The sequence below is a fragment of the Calonectris borealis genome, chromosome 26, assembly GCF_964195595.1.
Source record: "Calonectris borealis chromosome 26, bCalBor7.hap1.2, whole genome shotgun sequence".
Lineage (NCBI taxonomy): Eukaryota > Metazoa > Chordata > Aves > Procellariiformes > Procellariidae > Calonectris > Calonectris borealis.
Genome location: NC_134337.1, coordinates 4,003,967 through 4,024,320, shown reverse-complemented (window position 1 = coordinate 4,024,320; position 20,354 = coordinate 4,003,967). Strand labels below are relative to the sequence as shown.

Here is a 20,354-nt window from a genome sequence, read left to right as displayed (position 1 = left end):
CCCCGCAAACTCCGGCCTAGATCCGCCCCCATCACGGAAATCCCCCCGTGGGGAGCCGGGCCAGGGCTCCCCCCCACCGCCAAGCAGCGGCCCCACGCCGCCGCCCCGGGATGGCACCGATACGAGGCCGATACGGGCCCAGAGCGCGGCCTCACCGTGGCTGCGGCGGCGGGGCCAAGAACGGAAAGGAGTACGCATGCCCCGCGCGGGCGCTTCCGGCCTCCCGAAGGCCCCCCCAGCGGTGCGGGTGGCGGCGGCGCTGCCTGAGCGGGGCGCGCAGGCCCCCTCCAGCCTGAGCGCGGGGTGCCCGCTGCGGTGCCTGATGGGAACCGTCACCGCCGCCGCGGGCAGCGGCAGCCGGCGCCCGGCGGCTCCGCGGGGTCAACAGCGGCCCCGGCCCCCAGACCCCCTCCGCGTCCCCGCGCATGACATCCCTTCCATGTCCCCACTCGTGACATCCCTTCCATGTCCCCACACATGTCACCTCCTCCATGTCCCCACTCGTGACATCCCCTCCACCTCCCCACTCGTGACATCCCTCCGATGTCCCCACTCATGTCACCTCCTCCGTGTCCCCACTCGTGACATCCCCTCCACCTCCCCACTCGTGACATCCCTCCGATGTCCCCACTCATGTCACCTCCTCCGTGTCCCTACTCGTGTTACCTCCTCCACGTCCCCACCATTGCCATCCCCTCCACGTCCCCACTCGTGTCACCCCTCATCCCCACCTCAGCGCTGCCCCTAACACCATCCCCCCATTTTGAAGGGGAAGCGGCTCTGCGGGCGGGTGGCGAGCCCCCACTCCATGCTGGGGCACGAGTGACGTCCCCCCCACAGCCCAAGCGGTGGCCGGGCTGTCCCCAGCCGTGGGACACTTTCCGATCCCACCCCGGGGGGTACCGGGGCGAAGACCCCCAGCTCCCCCAGGCACGGCTTCCTTCCCCTCCCCGGGCAGCTGCTCCACACCGGGCACCGGTGGCCATTTCGGGGGGGGGGGGGGTCTTGCTCCCCTTCTTTGAGCACAGGAGTGTGGCAGGGAGCCCAGGGCCACCGGCGCCCGGTGCTCTGCCGCGGCACCCCAGTCATCACCACAGCACCTCGGCCGTCACCGTGGCACCCTGGCTGTCACCACAGCACCCCAGCCATCACCGCGGCACCCCCGTTGTCACCGCGGCACCCTGGTTGTCACCGCGGCACCCCAGCCATCACCGCGGCACCTCGGCCATCACCACGGCACCCCGGCCGTCACCGCGGCACCCCGGGCATCACCACGGCACCCCAGCCGTCACCGCAGCACCCCAGCCGTCACTGCGGCACCCCGGGCATCACCACGGCACCCCAGCCGTCACCACGGCACCCCGGCCGTCACCGCGGCACCCCGGCCGTCACCACGGCACCCCGGCTGTCACCGCGGCACCCCGGCCGTCACCGCGGCACCCCGGCCGTCACCACAGCCCGTCCCGCCGGCAGCGCCCTTTGGAGCCGGGCTGTAAAGCCCTGGCTGGGGTCCCGGGGGAGCCATGTGTCCCACCCCAGGCTGCTCCCCGCCGGGCTCACACGCCCGAGCAAAGGGCTCGGGGCTCGCTGGAGGCACACAAAGTCCCTTTTGTGCCCCAAAATGCCCAGCCAGGAGAGGGGGGGGCTATCTGCAGCCCCCCTGCCTGCAGCCCCCCTGCCTGCAGCCCCCCCCGGCCAGGCTCTTGGTCCAGGAGGGACATGGCAGCCCCAGGCAATGGGGGGACCGGAGCCGTGCCCCCTTAGGGCCACCCTGTGCAATGTCCCCCCACAGACTGGGGGGGCTCCTGCCCTGTTTGGAGGTTTGAACACCCCAGGAGCGACAGGAGCAGGCTCCTACAGCCGGCGGAGGGGAGACGTCCCCGCTGCCCCCCGCAAACCCCCTGGAGCCAGGGGCGCTTTGCCGCATGGCACCCCCCAACCCCCCTCTGGATGGGGAGAGGAGAGGGGAAGGGAGGCTGCGAGCAAAGGCTTGCAGGGGAAGGGAAAAGAGCAGGAGGGGACAAAAGCCTTCGGAGGAGCACGGGGAGGCTGGGGACCCCCCGCCACCACCGCCACCGGAATAAGCGGGGCTCCCGGCTTATTCCCACCCTTCTCCGCAGTCGTGTTTTCACCTTGTGCGGCCAAGGAGTCATTACGCCGGGACGGCGATTGGTTGGCTAAAAATGCCTCCCTAATCTCCGTGCTGATCTTTACCCCCCTCCTCCCCATCTGCCGTGACCTTCCTGCCGATGTGCAAAGCCAGCCCCGGCGAGAGGCAGCCAGCCCCGCTCCGCCAGCGGCCCCACGTCCCAGAGGTACCGCCACGCGGCTCCCGGCAGATTTGGGGCCGACCCGGCTCCCGGCGAGGCGGGAGGTTGGCATCGGTTGGGTTGGCTGGGGCTTGCTGCGGTTGGGTTGCCGGCATACGGCGGGTGACGGTAGCGGTGTCCCCCGATGGGATGCACCGTGACAGTGCTGTCACCCCGAGTCCCCTCCGGTGGTCCCTGGCTGGTGGTGGGTTTGAAATGGGGGTGTTCCCCCCCCCGTGCCAATGGTTGCTTGCTGGGAAATGAAACCCGCTTCGGCAGAGCAGCTCCCTGACCCATTTTAAGTGATTTCTGCCGGATGGTGCTGAGCAGGGCTCGCCATCCGCCTCGGCTTACCCCCCAAATTTCGGGTTCACCCATTTTTCCTGGCCTCGCGGCGTCTTTGGCAGGGTGGGAAGGCAGCGTGGGTCCCGCAGGTCCCTGCCCGGTTGCCTGCACCTCCCGGGGGAGCTGGGTCTGGTGTGAAGCGGCAGCGAGGGGCAGGGCTCGGGCAGGGGTCTGGCAGGGGTCTGGGCAGGGGTCTGGTAGAGGACTGGCAGGGGTCTGGCAGGGGTCTGGGCAGGGGTCTGGCAGGGGTCTGATAGACGACTGGCAGGGGTCTGGCAGGGGTCTGGGCAGGGGTCTGGGCAGGGGTCTGGGCCGGGGTCTGATAGAGGACTGGCAGGGGTCTGGCAGGGGTCTGGCAGGGGTCTGATAGACGACTGGCAGGGGTCTGGCAGGAGTCTGGGCAGGGGTCTGGGCAGGGGTCTGGGCAGGGGTCTGGGCCGGGGTCTGATAGAGGACTGGCAGGGGTCTGGCAGGGGTCTGACAGAGGACTGGCAGGGGTCTGGCGGGGGTCTGGCAGGGGACAGAGCTTCTGGGGGCTCACGAGACGTGGCACCATGGGGCTGGTGGGATGCAGCGCACGCCAGCTCTCTCCTGGCCCCGCTCTGCACGCTGTGCCCATCACCCCCATAGCCCACCCGGGCACCCGCTGCACCCAGGGCTCCTGGGGGGCTTTTGGGGGGAGGCTCCTGGCCCCACACACTGACTGCGGGGCCAGGGATGCCCCAGAGCCACGCTTGCCCACGGGGGGCTGGCACCGCTGGTGGATCAGCTGCTCTCAGTTTTGGGCGCAGGGTCCCTCCAGCCCCCCGTGGATGCATAAGGGAGGGCTGGGACCCCAGCCGGGCCAGCCCGCGGTCGGGGGGCTGGCAGCAACCGTGCTCATCTTCCCCCCCGCTGCCTCCCTGGGACATGTTTGGCATCTTCTCACCCGGTGAGAAACACAGGCTCCTGCTCCAAGCCCTGCGGTCAAAGGGGTTCAGCCTGCGCCGGCAGCCCCCGCCCAGCTCCCTGGGGTGCTCTGGGGGCTGAGCTCACGGCAGAGCCCCCCCAGAGCTCCCTAATCCCGTCAGCTGCAGGGGCACGGCCGGGCACCGCGACGCCCGAGCAGCTGGCAGGGAGCTGAGGCTCCGCAAGACGGCTTAGGCTGAGCCCGGGCGCTGCCGGGGGGCTCTGCCTTCCCAGCCCCAGGCAGGGGCCAATGCTCCCCCCCCCCAGCCCACGTTTGCCCCCAGGGTGTGAGCTCTGGAGGCACACAGGGCAATAGAGCTGTGATTTTGGGGGTGCGCTAGGGTGAGCAGGGTGGTCAGAGGGACCACTGCCTGCCCTGGGAAGCCGGAGGGAGCAGCGGGGTCCCTGCGGGGTGCGCGGGGCTGGGGGAGGCTCGTACCCACCCGGGGGTTGTGCCTGCGCGTTTTGGGCTGCCCGGGCAGAGCTGGAGGCTGGTGCAGCCCTGGGGCAGGAGGGGCTGAGGGATGCGGAGGTCCCAAGGCGCCTGGAGCTGCCTGGTGCCATCCTGGGGCACCTCGCTGGGCATCCCTCGCCCTGGGGCACCAGGGCATCCTTGCTACCATTTTATCACCTTATTTCTTCCTCTCCTGGAGAGCAGGGATGGAGCTGGGGGGAGGACACACGCACCCCCCCCCCCGGGCAGCCCCTGGGATGCTGTGACAATTGCAGCAACCCCCGGGCGAAATGCATCTCCCGGCTCGTCCCGCGGAGCAGGAGAGCTGCCCTCGCCGCCTCGTCCTGCCGCGCTGCCTGCGCCTCCTCTTTGCCGCTTTTGCGTCTGCCTTGGAAATGGCAAAGCAAGCACTTTGCTAAACGGATTAGAGCTTCCCCGGCAGCCTCTCAGGCTGCTCCCGCTTCCCTTGGCCCCCGCGCCGCCTTCCCCAGGCAAACCCCATCCCTAAGCCAAATATTCGGGGCAAGGCCATCACCGCAGCACAGCCAGCCCGGCCGGGGGACTGCGCCGCCGGCCCCAAACAAGGACTCGGTGCCACGCTGCGGCTCCCGTCACACCTGACCCCGAAACCCCGGCTGAAGCCCTGAGGGTCCTTCCCCCCACCCCGGGATTTTGTGTTCCCTTTGCAGGAGCCCAGAGAAAACTGGGGAATTCATCAAGCCACCGGCTCGGCCGCTTCTGACGGTGCTGACCCTGCCCTGGGGTCTGCAGCGATCCATGACCCCCCCTCGGCCCCCTCCTCTCCCACCTCTCCCCAGGGTGCGTGGCCGCCGAAGGGGCTGCAGCAGGGCGGGAGCTGGATTTAACTGTAAAAGGATTGAGGAAGGCAAGCCCGGGCGGCTGGCAGGCATCGATCAGTGACGTGCAGAGGGGCAGGGCGAGAAAGGGAAGGGAACAGCAGCGCCGGCAAAGGGCGTCTGCACCGGGGCAGTGTCCTGCAGCGAGCCAAAACCTGGATTTGGCTCTATGTGGATCCCCCTTGCTGGAAATCCTGTGTCCCCAGCCCTGCTGGTTTCCCTGGTCATGCCGGGAGGTGATGCTGCTGGGGCCGGGATGGAGCTGGGATGGAGCTGGGCTCCTCCGGCACAGCTCGGCAGGAGGAGGAGACCTCGGCGAGCAGCTCTGCCCAGGGACAGACTTTGTCCCCGCAGGGCAGCCAGCCCGGCTGGTGTTTGTGCAACACCTTGAAGACAAACACAGGACCCTGCCGTGCTTCTGCAGAGGAGCCTTGGAGAAGGAGAGGCTGCATCCAGCCGGCAGCTTCCCGGAGGGGCCGAGCCGGCATCCGGCTGCCCTCAGCATGGCAGAGCACGGGGCGAAGGAGGCAGCGGGGCCCCAGCACCGCCGTCGCTGTGGCCGTGGGCAATACGTAGGGGCTCCTCACAGGCAGCTGCCTGCACTGAGCTCCGTGCAGTTTCCCAGGAAAAATGGAGCCTTTATGTCCCGTCCCCGGCCCCTTCCCCGGAAGGGCTCGGAGATGCCCCCAGGGCCAGTTATGAGCAGACAAGAAGGGGATTGTTTTGGTGGGAGCTGGGTTTCTGGCAGCACCTGCCCCGCACCAGGGCCCTCCACAATGGCTGCCTTTCTGCGTAATTGCTGCAGAGGCCAATTATCCTCCGCTGCTAATTAGAGATGCAAAATAGCCCTGCACTTGCATTCTCCCAGAAAGCCCGAGATGGCTCCTGGGACCAGCGGCACATCCGCAGTGGGGGTGCAGCCTGGGCACGGGGCAAGCACGGGGGCAATGGCCCCATCCAGCCCCGCAAGCCCCAGCTCACGCTCCTCTCTGCCCCCCCGCATCGAGTGGGAAGGGGCAGTGGGGGGCCAGGGATGGGCTCGGGATGCGCAGGATGCCGGGACCCCTCTCTGCCCCCATCCCCAAGCAGCCTTCCCTGGAGCGCCCATGGGCCGGGGGCTCTCCCATTGCTCCCAGCATCAGCCAGCTCAGCAGAGAGCACTATAACGGGGGCTCTGCCATCATTTAGGAAATGCATTTTCCTTTCCTTGCTAGGGAGGCAGACAGGAGCAGGCCACGCTTGAAAATCCCCCCCTTATTCGTGCAAAGGCTGGCACTCGTGGCCGGGTGATGGGCAGAGCGGCTGATAGCTGGTGGCATTTCTCTCCTCTCCTGCCCGCACCGGCTCGCTGCGCAGGCAGGCTGCTGGCAGCCGCGAGAGCACGGTGTGGGCTAATTTGCTCCGCTTCTCAGTTTGCCGTGGCACTCAAAGAGCCGTAATTTCAGAGCGGTAAGTGGCCCAATAAATCAGGGCTTATTTCCTGCCAATACTGGCCGCTGCTTCCCACAAGCAAACTCATTTTACAGGAGGGGAAATGACTTACCGTGGGAAATAGTAAGCGGTGGGATGGCGAGAGCCAGGGAAAAGTTTGTTGTGGCCGAGTTTTTGGTGAAGGAACCGGCTGACCCTCATTGTGGGAGCCTCGTACTGTGGAGGCAGGGCTCCTGCCTGCTACCAGCACTGAGCAGCCCGAGCCGCCGGGGAGGGAGACGTGGGTCAGTCCTACCTGCACGGACCACATCTGCCACAAAGCTGATGGCAATGAGGTTTTAGCACTGGGAAACCCCCCCAAGTCATTGAGGTCCCCCCTGTCACCTCCTGGAGAGCGTTTGTCACCCAGTGCTTAACGCCAAGAACATTTGCTCCTCTGCAGCATGGATGCCGTCAGGGCAGAAGGCAGCTGGGACAGCCCAGCAGCGCCTGCAGCGACCCTGCGCTGAGAACTGCCAACTCATTGCATGCAAGGATGAAGCCCAGTTAACCAGCACCCTCCGGTTCCTCGCCCTGAAATGCCAACGGGCAAAGATCCCCTGGCACCTGCAGGAACGGCGGTCCATCCCCGCTCCCGTGTCAGGATCGGGGAGCATTAGATCACTTTGGTCTTGCATGCTGCTGCCAGCTGCAGCCGGGCATGAAATATTTCAGGGGCCTTTCTGTCCGGCCGTGAGGTGGGAAGACACGCTCAGATGGCATGAAGCTGGAAGGAGCTGGAAGGCAGGCAGGATGGAGAGCCCCACCAAGCTTCATTAAGCAGTCGAAGGCGCTCGTTAGGGGAAAGCTGAGATGGTGTCGGAGGCCAGCGGAGCCTCCCGGGACCAGGTTGCATTCTCCGGGCAACTCGATCCCGGCGGCAGCGGCCCGGCAGCCTCATTACTGCAGCTTCTGTGGGCGGCTTCGGTTACTCGGCTGGACGCGCTCGTCTCCTGCTGGCTTTTAATTTCCCTGACATCACCCGTGAGCCGGGGGAAATGCAGGCGCAATGCATTCGGGCAGTGGAGAGGGGGAGACCCTGTTGCCACCCCCACTCGCATCCTCCCGGCTCCCCGACAGCCCCGATCGTGGGGCGGGAGGGCTCCAGCCTCCTGCTCCCCCCTGGGACCCGCATCCTGTCACCCCAGGCATGAGTGCCGGGACTCGGGAAGAGGCAGATGGCAGCGGGGAGGGAGCTGCCCAGCTCCCTGGCCGCAAAGAAGCCTTGGGGGGGGGCAGCCCCCGTCACCCCCTTCCCCAGCCCAGCCCTGCCAGGTGGGAAGGACGGTTTCTGCTTCTCCTGCCAGCCTGTTCCCAGCTGGCACATTTGGCAAGGAGGCAGCACCGGCTGCCTCTCCGAGGGCATTTTGGGGTGTTTGTTTCTGCAAAAGCTGCGGGTCAGCCCTAAAACCCACCCTGCAGCCCCTTCCCGGGGGCCGTGGAGGTGGCAGAGCACCCGGGGGAGGAGAGGAGGGAGCGCGTTGCTCTGTCCCATCCTGTGCAGGAGGGTCAAGGACCCAAGGAGCAGCAGGATGAGGACCCCCGGGGTACCCTCGCTCAGCTCCCCAAAGAGCAGTGCAGCCGAAGGGGGAAGGAGCCTGTTTGTGGCCCTAACGGAGCCAGATGCCCACATGTACCCAGCCGCAGGCTCCTGGCACCCCACTGCCTCCCCCATCCCCACGCCCCGGGCCTCAGCACCCCATGCAGCAGAATAGCCCTGTCCGGTGGGTGCTGAGCACCTCACTGGCACCGGGGGCAGGTGCCAGGGGACCGTGCCCTGGGCGAGGGTCTCGGCATGGCCCGGGGGGCTGGAAGGGGCTGGCAGCAGGCCAAGGGGGAGGTGGGGGGGGTGTCCTCCATCCCCTCCGCCCCCCCCCCCCCGGATAATTTTTGCAACCTTTGCAGGCAGCGGCTCCATCCCCGGTTGCCATGGTAACGGGCGGCTGCAGGCAGCGCGCGCGGCCGTGCGCGCTCCCGCTGCTGCACGGCTGGTGCGGGGCGCAGCGCAGCGCAGCGCAGCCCGCCCGTCCCGCCGTGCCCGGCGGAGCCCCCCGGGCCCCCGCGGCCCCCGCCGCCCGGCCCAGGTAAGCGCCAGCCCCTGCGGGGTTTTACCGGGGGCAGCCTGGGAAGGGGCAGTTGATGCCCGGGTCCCCCGTGGGGATGGGGCTACGTGGGGCCTTTGCGTGGGTGGGGATGGGGGTGCGGGATGCCTGGGTCCCTTGTGGGGATGGGGGGAGAGCGGGGGGGATGCTGTCCAAGGACCAGGCAGTACGGCGTGGGTTTGCACCCCTCCAGCAGGACATGGTGTCCCCTGATCCCTTCTGCAAGCCAGGGAGGCCGGGGGGGACATGACCTTCACCCCCCCTGTGCATCCCATGGGGTGCCGGGGCAAGGGACACCCCCTCTGTGATGCTGCCACACTCCTCGGTTTGTGCCTCAGTTTCCCCAGCTGCAAATGATGAGGGGGGACTTGTGCTGTCCATGTCATCGCTGTCCCCCTGCCCAAATGAGTGCCTCACCCCATCACTGAAGCCCCTCCTTTTGCCGTTGTCACCCCAGCTTCCCCCTTTCTCTGCCCCCCCATCCCCCTGCTTTCCTACCCCCTCTCTGGGCCCCCTCCGACTCCCAAGTCTCCTTCCCCCACCACAGACAGCTAAAATCCCGCTGTCCCTCCACATCGCCCTGCTCCCGGCAGCCCCATTCACCTTCTGTCACTGCCAGCCCTGGGTCCGTCCCGCCAAGGTACAGGGGATGGGACCCCCCCGTGCCAGCGCGTGACGCTGTGGTTTCCCCCCTCCCTGATGCGGAAGCGAGGGGACAGCACCGCCGTACCCTCCACCACTGTTGTTTGCTGCTTCTTGGTTTAATTGCAAACCTCATATTTGGATTTCTGCCTAAACCCCGCTCCTGGGACCACAAAAATCCCTGCTCGAGAGTCCGAGCAGCCTTGTTTACAGTGGCAAGCTCAGGCGGCAGGCTGAGAAAAGCTGCAGAGCTGGAAGGCAAGTCGAAACCCTACGAGCTGAGGCTCAGCCCCGTCTCCCTTCCCCAGGCCTGAGCACATGCATGGGGTTGACAATCCTGCCTCTGCAGCCCGGGGTGCCTATCCACATTCCTGGCACATCCGCTGTACCTGAGCCGGGCTGCAAGCCCCCCTGGAGAGAAACACTTGCGTTATCTGCAAATGCCATGCATATTTCCAGAAATCTTTGCACAAGGCTCGTCAAATCCCTAGAAGACTTTGATGGGTGTCCTGCGCTCTGAGCAGGGTAACTTTGGGGAGCGCAGGAGGAAGGTGAAGGTTTCTGCAGAGCCCACACCAAATGCAAAGCCATTTGCTGCCAGGGCTTGGAGCAAACACGTCTCCCCCAGCTACTGCAAGCTACGGCGCCTGGCCCCCACCCCAGCCAGCGAGGTGGGTGTCCTCCCGCCTGCACGTGGATCTTGTGGCTCCCAGTAATGTTCCTGGATCACTGAACCTCCTTTGCAAATGCTCCGGTTTTAGGGAGCCTCCGAGCCCTGACCTGGAAAGGTCCAGCGAGTCCCTGTTGCAGCCAGGCCCCCCTCAAATCCTCAGCCCCCCGTGGTCGATGCAGACAACTTCAATTGAAGCAAGGCGGCCGCCGCGGGCACATCCCACACAGGATTCATTGGAAAAGTGGCTCCCAGAAGAAGTTTCCCACCGTTACCTGCGTGACCTGCTGTCCTCGCAGCCACCTCGTGCACTGCTCGAGCAACCACGTGCACCAGGTCCAAACCAGCCCCACGGCGCTGCCCTGGCTCAAATCCCACGGAGAAGCCCCCGGCGTACAGGGAACACCCGTCCCCTCCCATCTGGCCGCTGTTCGGCTCTGCATCCCGGGACTCCAGCTCTACTCCTGTTGCGGCCGGAGGGGTTTTGCCAGGGGCCCTGACACGAGCTGTTTGCAGCCTGCTTGCATGGAGCCGGCAGCTTGGGAAGGGCCCAGGCTCACCTCCCGCCTGGCCTTGGGCTCTGTTTGATAACGAGGGGGGAGGATGTGTGTTCAGGCTGCTCACGCCCCTCCAGGCTGCTCAGCCCCGAGCCCCAGCTCCGCTCCTGCCTCCTCGCCCAGTGCCTGGTGCAGAGCCGTCTGCCAGCACCAGTGAATCAGCAGCACCCGCTTAACCGTTTCCTCGCAGGGTCCACGTCGGGTCCAGAGAGGGGGGACGCTTCAGCCACGCCACAGCAAACCCCTCTGCACCCCCTTCGCTCCCGAGGCTGTGACCCTCGCTAGCCCCACGGGAGCGTTTCCCTGCCCCAGCCCCATGGATTGCACGGATCAGCCCTGCATCGGTGGGAAACCGGCAGCCACCCAGCCGGGTCAAAGCTGAGCAGCAAACCGGCAGCAAAGCAGCCTCTCGCAAAGCACCCCGGCGTCACTGGCTTTGCCTGAGGACCTGCCATCGTGCCGGGGGCATCTCACCCCCCCATACTTTGCCATAGCGGGAGCAGCACGCGGGCATCGGTGCCCGCGCTGGATGCGGTGCTGAGGTCGGGTACTGCCGGCGGCCGATGCAGCAGCACGGCGGCCTTGGAACCATTGCGGCGTGGTGGGAGACGCTGCTGCCAGGCTCCCCGGAGGGTTTGCGGGCAGTTGGGCCCTGCTCATGGCACTGCCTGGGCTTCCTCGGCCGTTTCTAGTCCATTTGTCTTTGCCGCGAGTGGTTTTCATGTGGCGACAGCAGTGGTGCGCCGCGGTGGCATTTGGTGCTACGCCCCCCGACCAGCCCCGTGCCGAGATGAGGGAGAGCAAATGACCTTCCCCGTGGCCAAAAACCTGAACCCCAGCTTGACTTCCCCCCCCAAACCTCTGCACTCATCCTTGGCCTCGTGTGCTTACAAAAGGAGCCAAAACGCAGCAACTGTTTCACATTGCAGCCCCATGGATGGTTCGATTTGACAGGCCAGGTCAGTCCCGGCGTTTAATTGCAATAAAACCGGCTCAGACCATCGGGTCCTTTCCAGTTGCTGAGCTTCAGCTTTACTGCCAGGAGCCCTTGGTAACTGCAAGGCAACATCATGCAGCAAATTACCACCCTGTCCCCAGCTCACATGCTCCAGCAAACAAGGGTCCCCGCTGCCCTCGGCTTGGGCGGCGCCGGCCGGGCTGGGCTGCAGCTCCGTGTCGGGACGCTGCGGCTGCAGAAGGGGTTTGCACCAGGGAAACGTCGTGCGTTGCATCGGTTTGTGCTCGGGGTTGGTGGCGGGGAGCTCCCCGCTTGCTCTGATTCCCACCGATGGAGCGCAGCTGCCAGCATGGCTTCCCCCTTCCCTGGATGCTTTCACCAATAATTAGGCACCGACTCCCCTCCCAGCCCCGTTGGCGCTCGCTCCCACGGCAGGGCCTCGCAGCCAGCCCTCTCCCACTTACCACGGGCGTGAACCTCCTGCCCCGGGACAGGATGGGGACAGGGACGGGGACGCAGGCTCGCTCCGTGCTCTGCTCCCCTCCTTGCAGCGCATCCGCCACCATCTGCCTTGGCGAAGGGCTCTCCGCAGCAGGAGGACCCGCACCGGCAGGCTCTGCAGCCCCTCCCGGCCCCCGGTCCCCACCGGGCTCAGCCGATGTGCAAGCAGGCAGGACGGGAGCACACGCAGGCAGCTGCCTGCTGCCTGTATCACATCATCACCTGCTTTTTGGCTGCAGCAGAGGTGCTGGGGCCAGGGCAGCCAAAAAACGTGGAGGCAGAGCAACATGCCACCCGGACGCAGCCTCCCCGGGGCTGGGGCTGGTGCCTGGCACCTCACCGGGGACCCCAGAGCCCAGGATGGGGCACCCCCGTCCGACAGGGCACCCCGTGGCAGCTGCACCGGGGGGTTGCGCGTTTAATGGCGGTGTTACAGCAAAGGCAAAGCTCTGGCAGGGAGAGTCAGGGGCCCGGCTGCCCCCTGCCCGGGTGCCCACGCTCTTCTGCCAGCAGCAGGGGATGGCAAAACCGGGCTGTCCCTGCCTGTGTGGGGACAGGGCGCTGCCGGCGAGGGCTGGCGGCTGTGGGAGTACAGGCAGCTGCCCGTGCCCGCAGCGTCGGCAGCGCCAGCCCTCTGCATTGCAGCAGCCTCCTGCCTGCGCAGGGTCGGTGGCCGCGTCCCCGGCCCCCATGGAGGGCAGAGACCCCCCTGCGACACTGGCAGCAGCAGGAGCTGCCCGGTGGGTGAGACGAGCTGCAGCAGTGCTCAGCGCTGAGCGGGCTGATGGGGAGAGAGATGCAGGGGGGCGGCTGCTGCGGGAGCAACCCAAGGGCACACGGGGGCAGGAGCTGGGACAAATTTCACCATCACTTGATGCCAAATGCTCTGCAGCTTCTTTTCGGCAGCTTCGTGGAAACGTGGGGCTGGGGGGGCGAAGCGGAGCCCCCTCGGCCAAGGGTGCCCAAGTGGCAGCGCGTGGCCGGGGCTGGCAGCTCGCCACGCCGTGGCTCAGCTCAGCCACCGCCATTGTGGGCGCCGGGCATCACCGCCAGCCGCCTTGATGCGAAGCGATGGGCTGCGCCGGCGGGGCCAGGGCGGCGGGCGCGGGGCTGGCACGTGCTGCGCAGGCAGCCGGGGGGCACACGAGGATGGTCGTGGGTGCGGGTGCGTGGCAGGAGAGCAGCAACAAGGTGTCAGCGTTAGCTGGGAAGTGATGCAGAGCCAAAAATAACCCCCAGGCTGCGGCTCAGACCAGGTAACGGCGAGGAGCGGGAGCTGCGGCAGCCACGTCCCGCAGTGCCCCACGGCCTCAGCTCCTGGTGGCTTGGTGGGGACAGCTCGGGCTGGCTCATGTGCCCGTGGGTCCCAGGGTACCCCCAGCCGTGGGTGGGCTCCCTCCCTGGGGTCCCTGCCTTGGCCTTGAGCAGGGCCAGGGCTGTCACCCCAAGGATGCCCTTGCCGTGCCAGCGCAGCCTCTGCAACAAAACGGAGAGCCAGAGGCACAAGCAAAGACCCCGGCACTGAGTGCTGCACCGTGCCCGGGGTTTGCAGGACAGATGGCCACACGTGGCACCCTGCGGGGTCCCCTGCAGTTGTGCCACCGGCTGCTCTGCCACCGCTGTGGGTGCACCGGGGCAGCCCGTGGGTGTCCGGGTTGGGGTTCATAGGTGGGGAGGGCGGTGGTCGTGCCATGGGTGCCAGGCAGGCGTGGGCGCCGTGTGCTGCCGGCTGCGGGGGGACGGTGCTGGCTGCGCTGTGCACCGCCGCGGTCCCCCATCCATCTGCGTCTCGGCGGCTGAGCGAGGGACAGTCATGCGTTTATTTTTAACCGGCTGGGGAGGGCGGCGGGGATTGGTGCCTCCCTGATTATATCACTAAATCCCTGCCAGGCCCTGTTAGTTCCAGCACAGCGAGCCCTGCGCTGCGCTCCAGTAACCATTTCAGCCCCCCATCCTCCCGGGGCCGTGCCCTGCTGCCGCCCTGCCCCGGCTCTCGGGCTCCTCGGGGCCAGCTGTGCGCACAGCTGGAGTGTGCAGCCACCCACCAAGTGTTCCCCGTGGGTGGGCACCGGGGCACCAGGACCCCGCACCCCCCAGCCCTGCCCTCCCATCCCAGCGCCCTCTCCCAGGTGCAGGGTGGGATGCAGGCAGCCAGGTCTCCTGCTGCCTGCTCCGTCTCCCCGGGAGAAGTGTTGCTGCACGGGGATCATGGCCACATCCCGCTCCCACAGCCCTTTTGGGGACGGGACAGGAGGAAACTGGGGCAGTTCATGGCCACTTTGTCCCCATCCCAGTGGCAGATGCCATGCGGGACAGGCCAAGCCCTTCCCCGCGGGAGCACTGGCCGGAGCTGGGGCAGGATGGGGATGACGAGGATGCTCATGGCCACCGTGGTCCCCTCTCTGTCCCCATGTGATGCCACCCACCAGCCCCCATCCCCAGCCGTGGCTCTCGGCAAGCGGCAAAGGGTTAAGCCGTGCAGCGGGGCCACGTGATGCTCCGGGGATGCCGTTTTTCTGAAGAGCAGGACTGATGAGGGTAGAATATCAGGACGAGCATTTATTTGGGCGGCGCATCCCCCCCGGCCCTGCCACAGCCTCTCGCCCACGTCGCGGCTCCCCAGGGACGCGCAGTGCCGAGCCAGGCCCCTGGCCGGTGAGCTCCCCGCCGTGTTGCTCCCTGCGATTCTCCCTCCCAGCTCAGCTGGCTTCGGGGGGCTTTGGATGGCACCTTGGGGTGGGGGGGGCACTGGAGGGGTCCGTGTGTCCGGAGCCGGAACAGGCACCGTCCCCATCCCCGTCCCCTGCAGCTGGATGCTTGTCCCGTGGTGCTGTGGGCAGGAGGGATGGGGGTTCCCCCCCCATGACTCCCCCCTTCTTCTCCCCTCAGTGCATGAGGCTGGTGCTCGCCCAAGAGCCACCCAGCGCCCGCACTGACGCCTGAGGCAGCGCCGGGAGCCATGTCGGGTTCCTACGACGAGTCGGCAGCGGCCGCAGAGGAAACAACCGACAGCTTCTGGGAGGTGAGTCCCGGCCGCCCTCTCCTCCCACGGGGCCCCTGCTGCTGTCACTGCACCCCGGGGTGTCCCCCGGGCTGGGGGGGACGGCGCTGCCCTCCCCTCCTGCAGCGAGCCCTGCCTGCGGGCATCCCTGCTGCGGTGGCTCGGGTGTCCCAGCCAGCTCTGCTGGGGGTCTCAACCTCGGCTGTCCCCGAGGGGCGCAGAGCGATGGAGGGGACCGAAAGGAGCTGGGTTTGAACAGCCCCAAAGCAAAAGCTCCATCCCTGCACCCCCAAAGTGCCCAGTGCTCCCCCCATTCCCACCTCAGGCCAGCTGGGGCTGAGCGGGGCAGCCTGGCCGCGGCTCCCATGCCTGCCTGTCCCTGTCCCCGTCCCCGTCCCCGTCCCAGGTGGGGAACTACAAGCGCACGGTGAAGCGGATCGACGACGGGCACCGACTCTGCAATGACCTCATGAACTGCGTGCACGAGCGGGCCAAGATCGAGAAGTCCTACGCCCAGCAGCTCACCGACTGGTCCAAGCGGTGGAGGCAGCTCATCGAGAAAGGTAGCGTGGCTTCCCCAGGGGGAGGGTCCCCCAGGACACCTGGGTCCCGTGCACCATCACAACTTCACCTGGTAGAGGTGGAGGGGGTAAGGGCTGTGGAGTGACACTCAGCTGTCCCCTCTGCCCCCCAGGTCCCCAGTACGGCAGCCTGGAGAAGGCATGGGGTGCCATCATGACGGAAGCGGACAAGGTGAGCGAGCTGCACCAGGAGGTGAAGAACAGCCTGCTGAACGACGACTTCGAGAAGGTCAAGAACTGGCAGAAGGACGCCTACCACAAGCAGATCATGGGAGGCTTCAAGGAGGCCAAGGAGGCTGAGGACGGCTTCCGGAAAGCCCAGAAGCCCTGGGCCAAGAAGCTCAAGGAGGTAAGAGGAGAAGCGCAGCATGTCCTGAGGCACCCGTGCCACCACCCGGCTCCGGCTCTGGGTGCCCGGTCCAGGCTGGGAGAGCCGGGTGGCACCTCCCTGCAGGCAGAGGGATGGGCAGGGGGCTGTGACTGCTACTCTGATGTCCCTTCTCTCTCCTCTCCATAGCTGGAGACAGCCAAGAAAGCCTACCACCTGGCATGCAAGGAGGAGAAGCTGGCGATGACCCGGGAAGCCAACAGCAAGGCGGAGCAGTCCAACACCCCCGAGCAGCAGAAGAAGCTCCAGGACAAAGTGGAAAAGTGCAAGCAAGACGTGCAAAAGGTGCGAGCCGCTGCCCTGCTCTGGGCTCACGAGGCATCGGGCAGGGAAAACCAGTGGAAACGGCCACCACGCCCCTTTTCCCCCATTCATTCCCATTTTCCCATCCTTACGTTCCTGTGGAGGGTGAGGACTTGCAGGCAGTGCTCAGGGGAGTGTGAGCAGGGCAGAGATTTACCCCTCTTACCGGGGCAAAATCTCTCCGACAACCAGACTGATTTCACCCACAGAGGCTCTTGGCTCAATCTGGGCTCCCCAGCATGGTGGCCCACCAACCAGAGCCTCCCAGCACCCAGAAGGGGCCTCTGAGGTGCCCGAGGTGTAACCGAGGTACCCTCCTGCACCTTTGCAGACTCAGGAGAAGTACGAGAAGGTGCTGGATGAGCTGAACAAGTGCACCCCGCAGTACATCGAGAGCATGGAGCAGGTCTTCGAGCAGTGCCAGCAGTTTGAGGAGAAGAGGCTCAACTTCCTCAAGGAAGTGCTCCTGGACATCAAGAGGCACCTGAACCTGGCTGAGAGCAGCAGGTAAGGTGCCTCCTGCGCTGGCTGGGCAGAAAGTGCCCACACAAGGTCTCCTCGTGCTGCCTGGAAAGCAAACCAAGCCCTCGAGGGACCGAGAGCTTCCAGGACAACCCATCCCCTCCAGTACAAGGGAGAGGGGTTTCTGGCCAACACGATGGTCATGAAGAGGTACCAGAGTGGCAGGAGGGCTGGGCAGGAGCCTGGCACCCTTAGTGCCTTGTAGGACAACCTGGGCATGTCCCCGTCCCACCCCATCCCTGGGGCACCCCGCTGGGGTCCACCCCCACCCGCAGCACCCTGACCGGCGTCTCTCCTCGCAGCTACGCCAACGTCTACCGGGAGCTGGAGCAGACCATCCGCCTCTCGGACGCGCAGGAGGATCTCCGGTGGTTCCGCAGCACCAGCGGCCCCGGGATGCCCATGAACTGGCCCCAGTTCGAGGTGAGGCTGGGCACCCCGGTTGGGGTGCTGGCAGCCCCACGGGGCGGCCGGGCGCTCAGGGGCCGGTTGCTTTGTGCTTGCAGGAGTGGAACCCGGACCTGACGCACACGATAACGAGGAAGGAGAAGCAGAAGAAGGGCGAGGGGGTGACCCTGACCAACACCAGCAGCATGGGCGAGACGGGGGCACCGGCGGGCGAGCGTGGGAGGTGAGGACCAGGGGAGATGCCGCGGAAAAGGCACGGCATTTGCCTGCGCAAACATTCCCAGTGGGGGATGTCCTCGGTGACAGCCACCACTCTTCTCTGTCCTCCCTCCGTGTCATGCTGGACATGTCACTAGCCGGGGGGTCCTGCTCACTGCAGCCCCCGCTCCCCTCTAACCTCGGGAAAACCGCAGCATCCCCCCAGGCACACGGCGCCTGCCCACCCCACCGTCCCCCCACCCGCTCTGACGGGCCCTCTCCCTCCTCCCCCCCCCCGACCCCAGCGTCAGCAGCCACGACCGCGGGCAGACCTACAGCGCCGAGTGGTCCGACGACGAAGGCAGCAACTCCTTCAACACCAGCGAGGCCAACGGCGGCACCAACCCCTTCGACGAGGAGTCGGCGGGGAAGGGCGTGCGGGTGCGGGCTCTGTACGACTACGACGGGCAGGAGCAGGACGAGCTTAGCTTCAAAGCAGGTACGGTCCCTCACCAGTGCCAGGGCGGCCAGGGCTCGGCTGCTGGAGCCGCGAGTCCCACGCTGCTTTTTGGTGTAAAATCCCTCAAATCGTTTCTGGGTTAACCCAGCCCTTCAAAACGTTGAACTGGCAGAAAGGGGAAGGCAGAGCTGAGCCTAAACCCGGGTGGGACCGGAGAGATGGTGGGACGGGACGCGTGAGGTCTCACGGGTCACCCCTTGCCTTTCTACTCTACAAACCTGTGTGCTCAGGATCAGTCCTAGAACCCCCCAGCAGCTCCATCCGGGGGAGGAACGAGGGGACAGAAGAGGCTCCAACACCTGCAACGAGCTCTCCCCTTTCCACCTTCCTCTCCAGGTGATGAACTAACCAAACTCGGTGAAGAAGACGAGCAAGGATGGTGCAAAGGGCGCTTGGACAACGGGCAGCTAGGTCTCTACCCTGCCAACTACGTGGAGGCGATCTAAGTCTTGTGGTGTGCTCCTCATCGCCGTCAGCAGATAAATCCACCCTCCGTTGTCTCCATCTCTCCACCAGCCAACCAGCCATTTTGCCGTCTGGTCCTTCACCCCTCACAGTTAGAGATTCAGACATATTTTCCGACCAAGCTTTTATTTTTTTAAGAGTTGTCTCCGAAGAGTATTTTGCATAGTCGCTTTCTTCTTCTTCTAAGATAACGTGAAGCGAAAGATGACGTCTGTTCGTCTACGTTAGTTGATTTTTTTCCGAGCGAAAAGCCGATACCTCAAGATCTTAAAGCCCAACCAGTGAGAGCTCCTGATTGGTTGGTTTTTAAAGATACTGAAATCATGAGCCGCCTTCTGATTGGCTGGAACTGTTCTGAAATGCACAGCGCTGAAGCTCCTGGGACCAATCAGATTCACCCCAAAAAAACGAGAGGGAATGGAGTTTGACTCCATCTTTTTCCATGTTCTTCTCCCCAGTTCATCCTCCCTCCCCGGAGCAAGGGGACGAACATCCCCTCCTGCCCCGCAGCCACCGTCCCCACGGCGGGCAGGTCCCTGCTCCCAGGCAGGTTGAGGTGCCCAGGTGAGGTGGGACCAGCCCTGCCATGGAACTTGGCGGACGGTCCGCTCCTCGGCTTCCTCCTCCTCCTCCTCCTCACCGCCTGGAGCGGGTGGAGGCTCCCGAGCCCATGCCCCACGCGTGCTGCAGGGAGCAGCACCGCCCTTCGCGAGGGCAGTTATCCAGGGATCACCAGATCCAGGGGGAGATGGCCCCAAAATCCACCGCTGTTTGGAGAAGGACCCACCGCAGCCCTGGAAGCACCTTCACGCCCAGCCTGGGACAGCGGGGACCGGTTTGGATGCTGCTGGGGACGGTCCCCATCCAACTCCCTTCCTGAAGAGAGGCAGGAGCAGACCGGGGATGGGGGATAAGCAACGTCCAGCCTTGCACGGTGCCGGCAGGAGCTGCAGCCAGCCGGAGGATGAGGAGGGCTCGGTGCAGGCAGCAGACCCCAGCCCCGGCAGCAAAGCAGCTGCCTGGCGAAAACGGCCGAAAACAACACACCAAAGCAGGGGAACGGCCGCAGGCTTTGCCCTTTGCTTTTCCCCGAGGGGCTCTATCCCTCCTGCGCTCGGGCTCTGCAACCGGCCGCAGCGTGGACGGGACCCCCTCAGCACCCGTGGGCGCTGCCACCCAGCACGGTCACCCCATCCCCTCTGTCCCAAGGCACATTTGCCATCCTGAGCTCTTCCCTTCACATCATCTCTCATTTTTTTCCATACCATCACCCTCAGCAGCATCGATGCCATCATCTTCCCACACGTTCCTCCCGCTCCTCTCCTGCACCCTCCGTTGGTTCGTGAATTTTTTGGCCCCAGGGATCCAGTGTTCTCGGGGAGGCAGGAGATGCACCATGCGCTGGGCACGGTGGGCGAGAGCCGCCCGGTCCCGCGTCCCCTGCCAAGTATGCAAACAGGAAAAAAACTACAAAAAAAAGTCAGAAAAAACCCAACCAACCACCTGTCTCAGCAATGCACCCCGGTTTTTTGTACATTGATTGTGTAATTTAAGAAGTATATATATAATATATATATATATATCGTGATTGTATTACCGTGGATACAACAACAAAAAGCAGCAAGCAAAAATAACTGAGCTCTGTAAGCGTCCTCCGGGTCTGGGTCCTCGTTTGCCTCCGTGCGCCGGTCTCGCCCCGCGTGGAGGCGGCTGTTGGGGTTATGGACCCCCCGCCCGGGGCGGGTGCTCGAGCCCCCCACACCCCGGGGAGCCACAGTTGCAACCGCTGCACCCCCAGGTAGGGATGCCCCAACCCTGAGGCTTTGGGGTGCAGCGGGATGGGGGGCTGGGATGCATTGCTGGGGTCCTGGAGGACAAGGGGGCTGCAGGAAGGGGGGAGCAGCCACTGCCCTTGGGGACCCCCCATGCCAACCTGCCAGGCGAAGCCTTGTGAAGCCCGCGGGGGGACTCAAAGCCGATTTTGGGGCCATTCCCAGCACCAGCAAAAGCAGCAGCCCCCGGCCCAGCGCTCCCCCCTACCCCGGGCAGGGGGAGATGGGAAAGCCCCGGCACAGCGAGTTAATGCTGGCAGAGGAGATGGAGCCTCCCGGGCTCCCTACGAGCCTTGAAACCTTGGCAAAAACGATTTGCAGGT

General features: G+C 65.5%; 1 protein-coding gene across 1 annotated transcript; it reads left to right on the top strand.

Annotated features, from left to right (window-relative positions):
• The first annotated feature begins 8,301 nt into the window (after window positions 1-8,301).
• PACSIN1 (protein kinase C and casein kinase substrate in neurons 1) lies at window positions 8,302-19,851 on the top strand. The gene is made up of 10 exons (XM_075174468.1): window positions 8,302-8,467; window positions 14,703-14,835; window positions 15,221-15,377; window positions 15,509-15,744; window positions 15,913-16,068; window positions 16,418-16,593; window positions 16,911-17,031; window positions 17,115-17,239; window positions 17,520-17,713; window positions 18,071-19,851. The coding sequence occupies exons 2-10, from the start codon at window positions 14,773-14,775 to the stop codon at window positions 18,178-18,180; spliced, it is 1,338 nt and encodes a 445-aa protein (XP_075030569.1). The 5' UTR covers window positions 8,302-8,467; window positions 14,703-14,772; the 3' UTR covers window positions 18,181-19,851.
• The last annotated feature ends 503 nt before the right edge of the window (window positions 19,852-20,354 follow it).

What these genes read in the sequence shown, in the direction of transcription:
- PACSIN1 (XM_075174468.1), top strand. Translation starts at nt 14,773, where the DNA reads ATGTCGGGTTCCTACGACGAGTCGGCAGCGGCCGCAGAGGAAACAACC. An exon ending in CAACCGACAGCTTCTGGGAG is followed by an intron (nt 14,836 to 15,220) that starts GTGAGTCCCGGC and finishes TCCCCGTCCCAG; the next exon opens with GTGGGGAACTACAAGCGCAC. An exon ending in AACCTGGCTGAGAGCAGCAG is followed by an intron (nt 16,594 to 16,910) that starts GTAAGGTGCCTC and finishes CTCTCCTCGCAG; the next exon opens with CTACGCCAACGTCTACCGGG.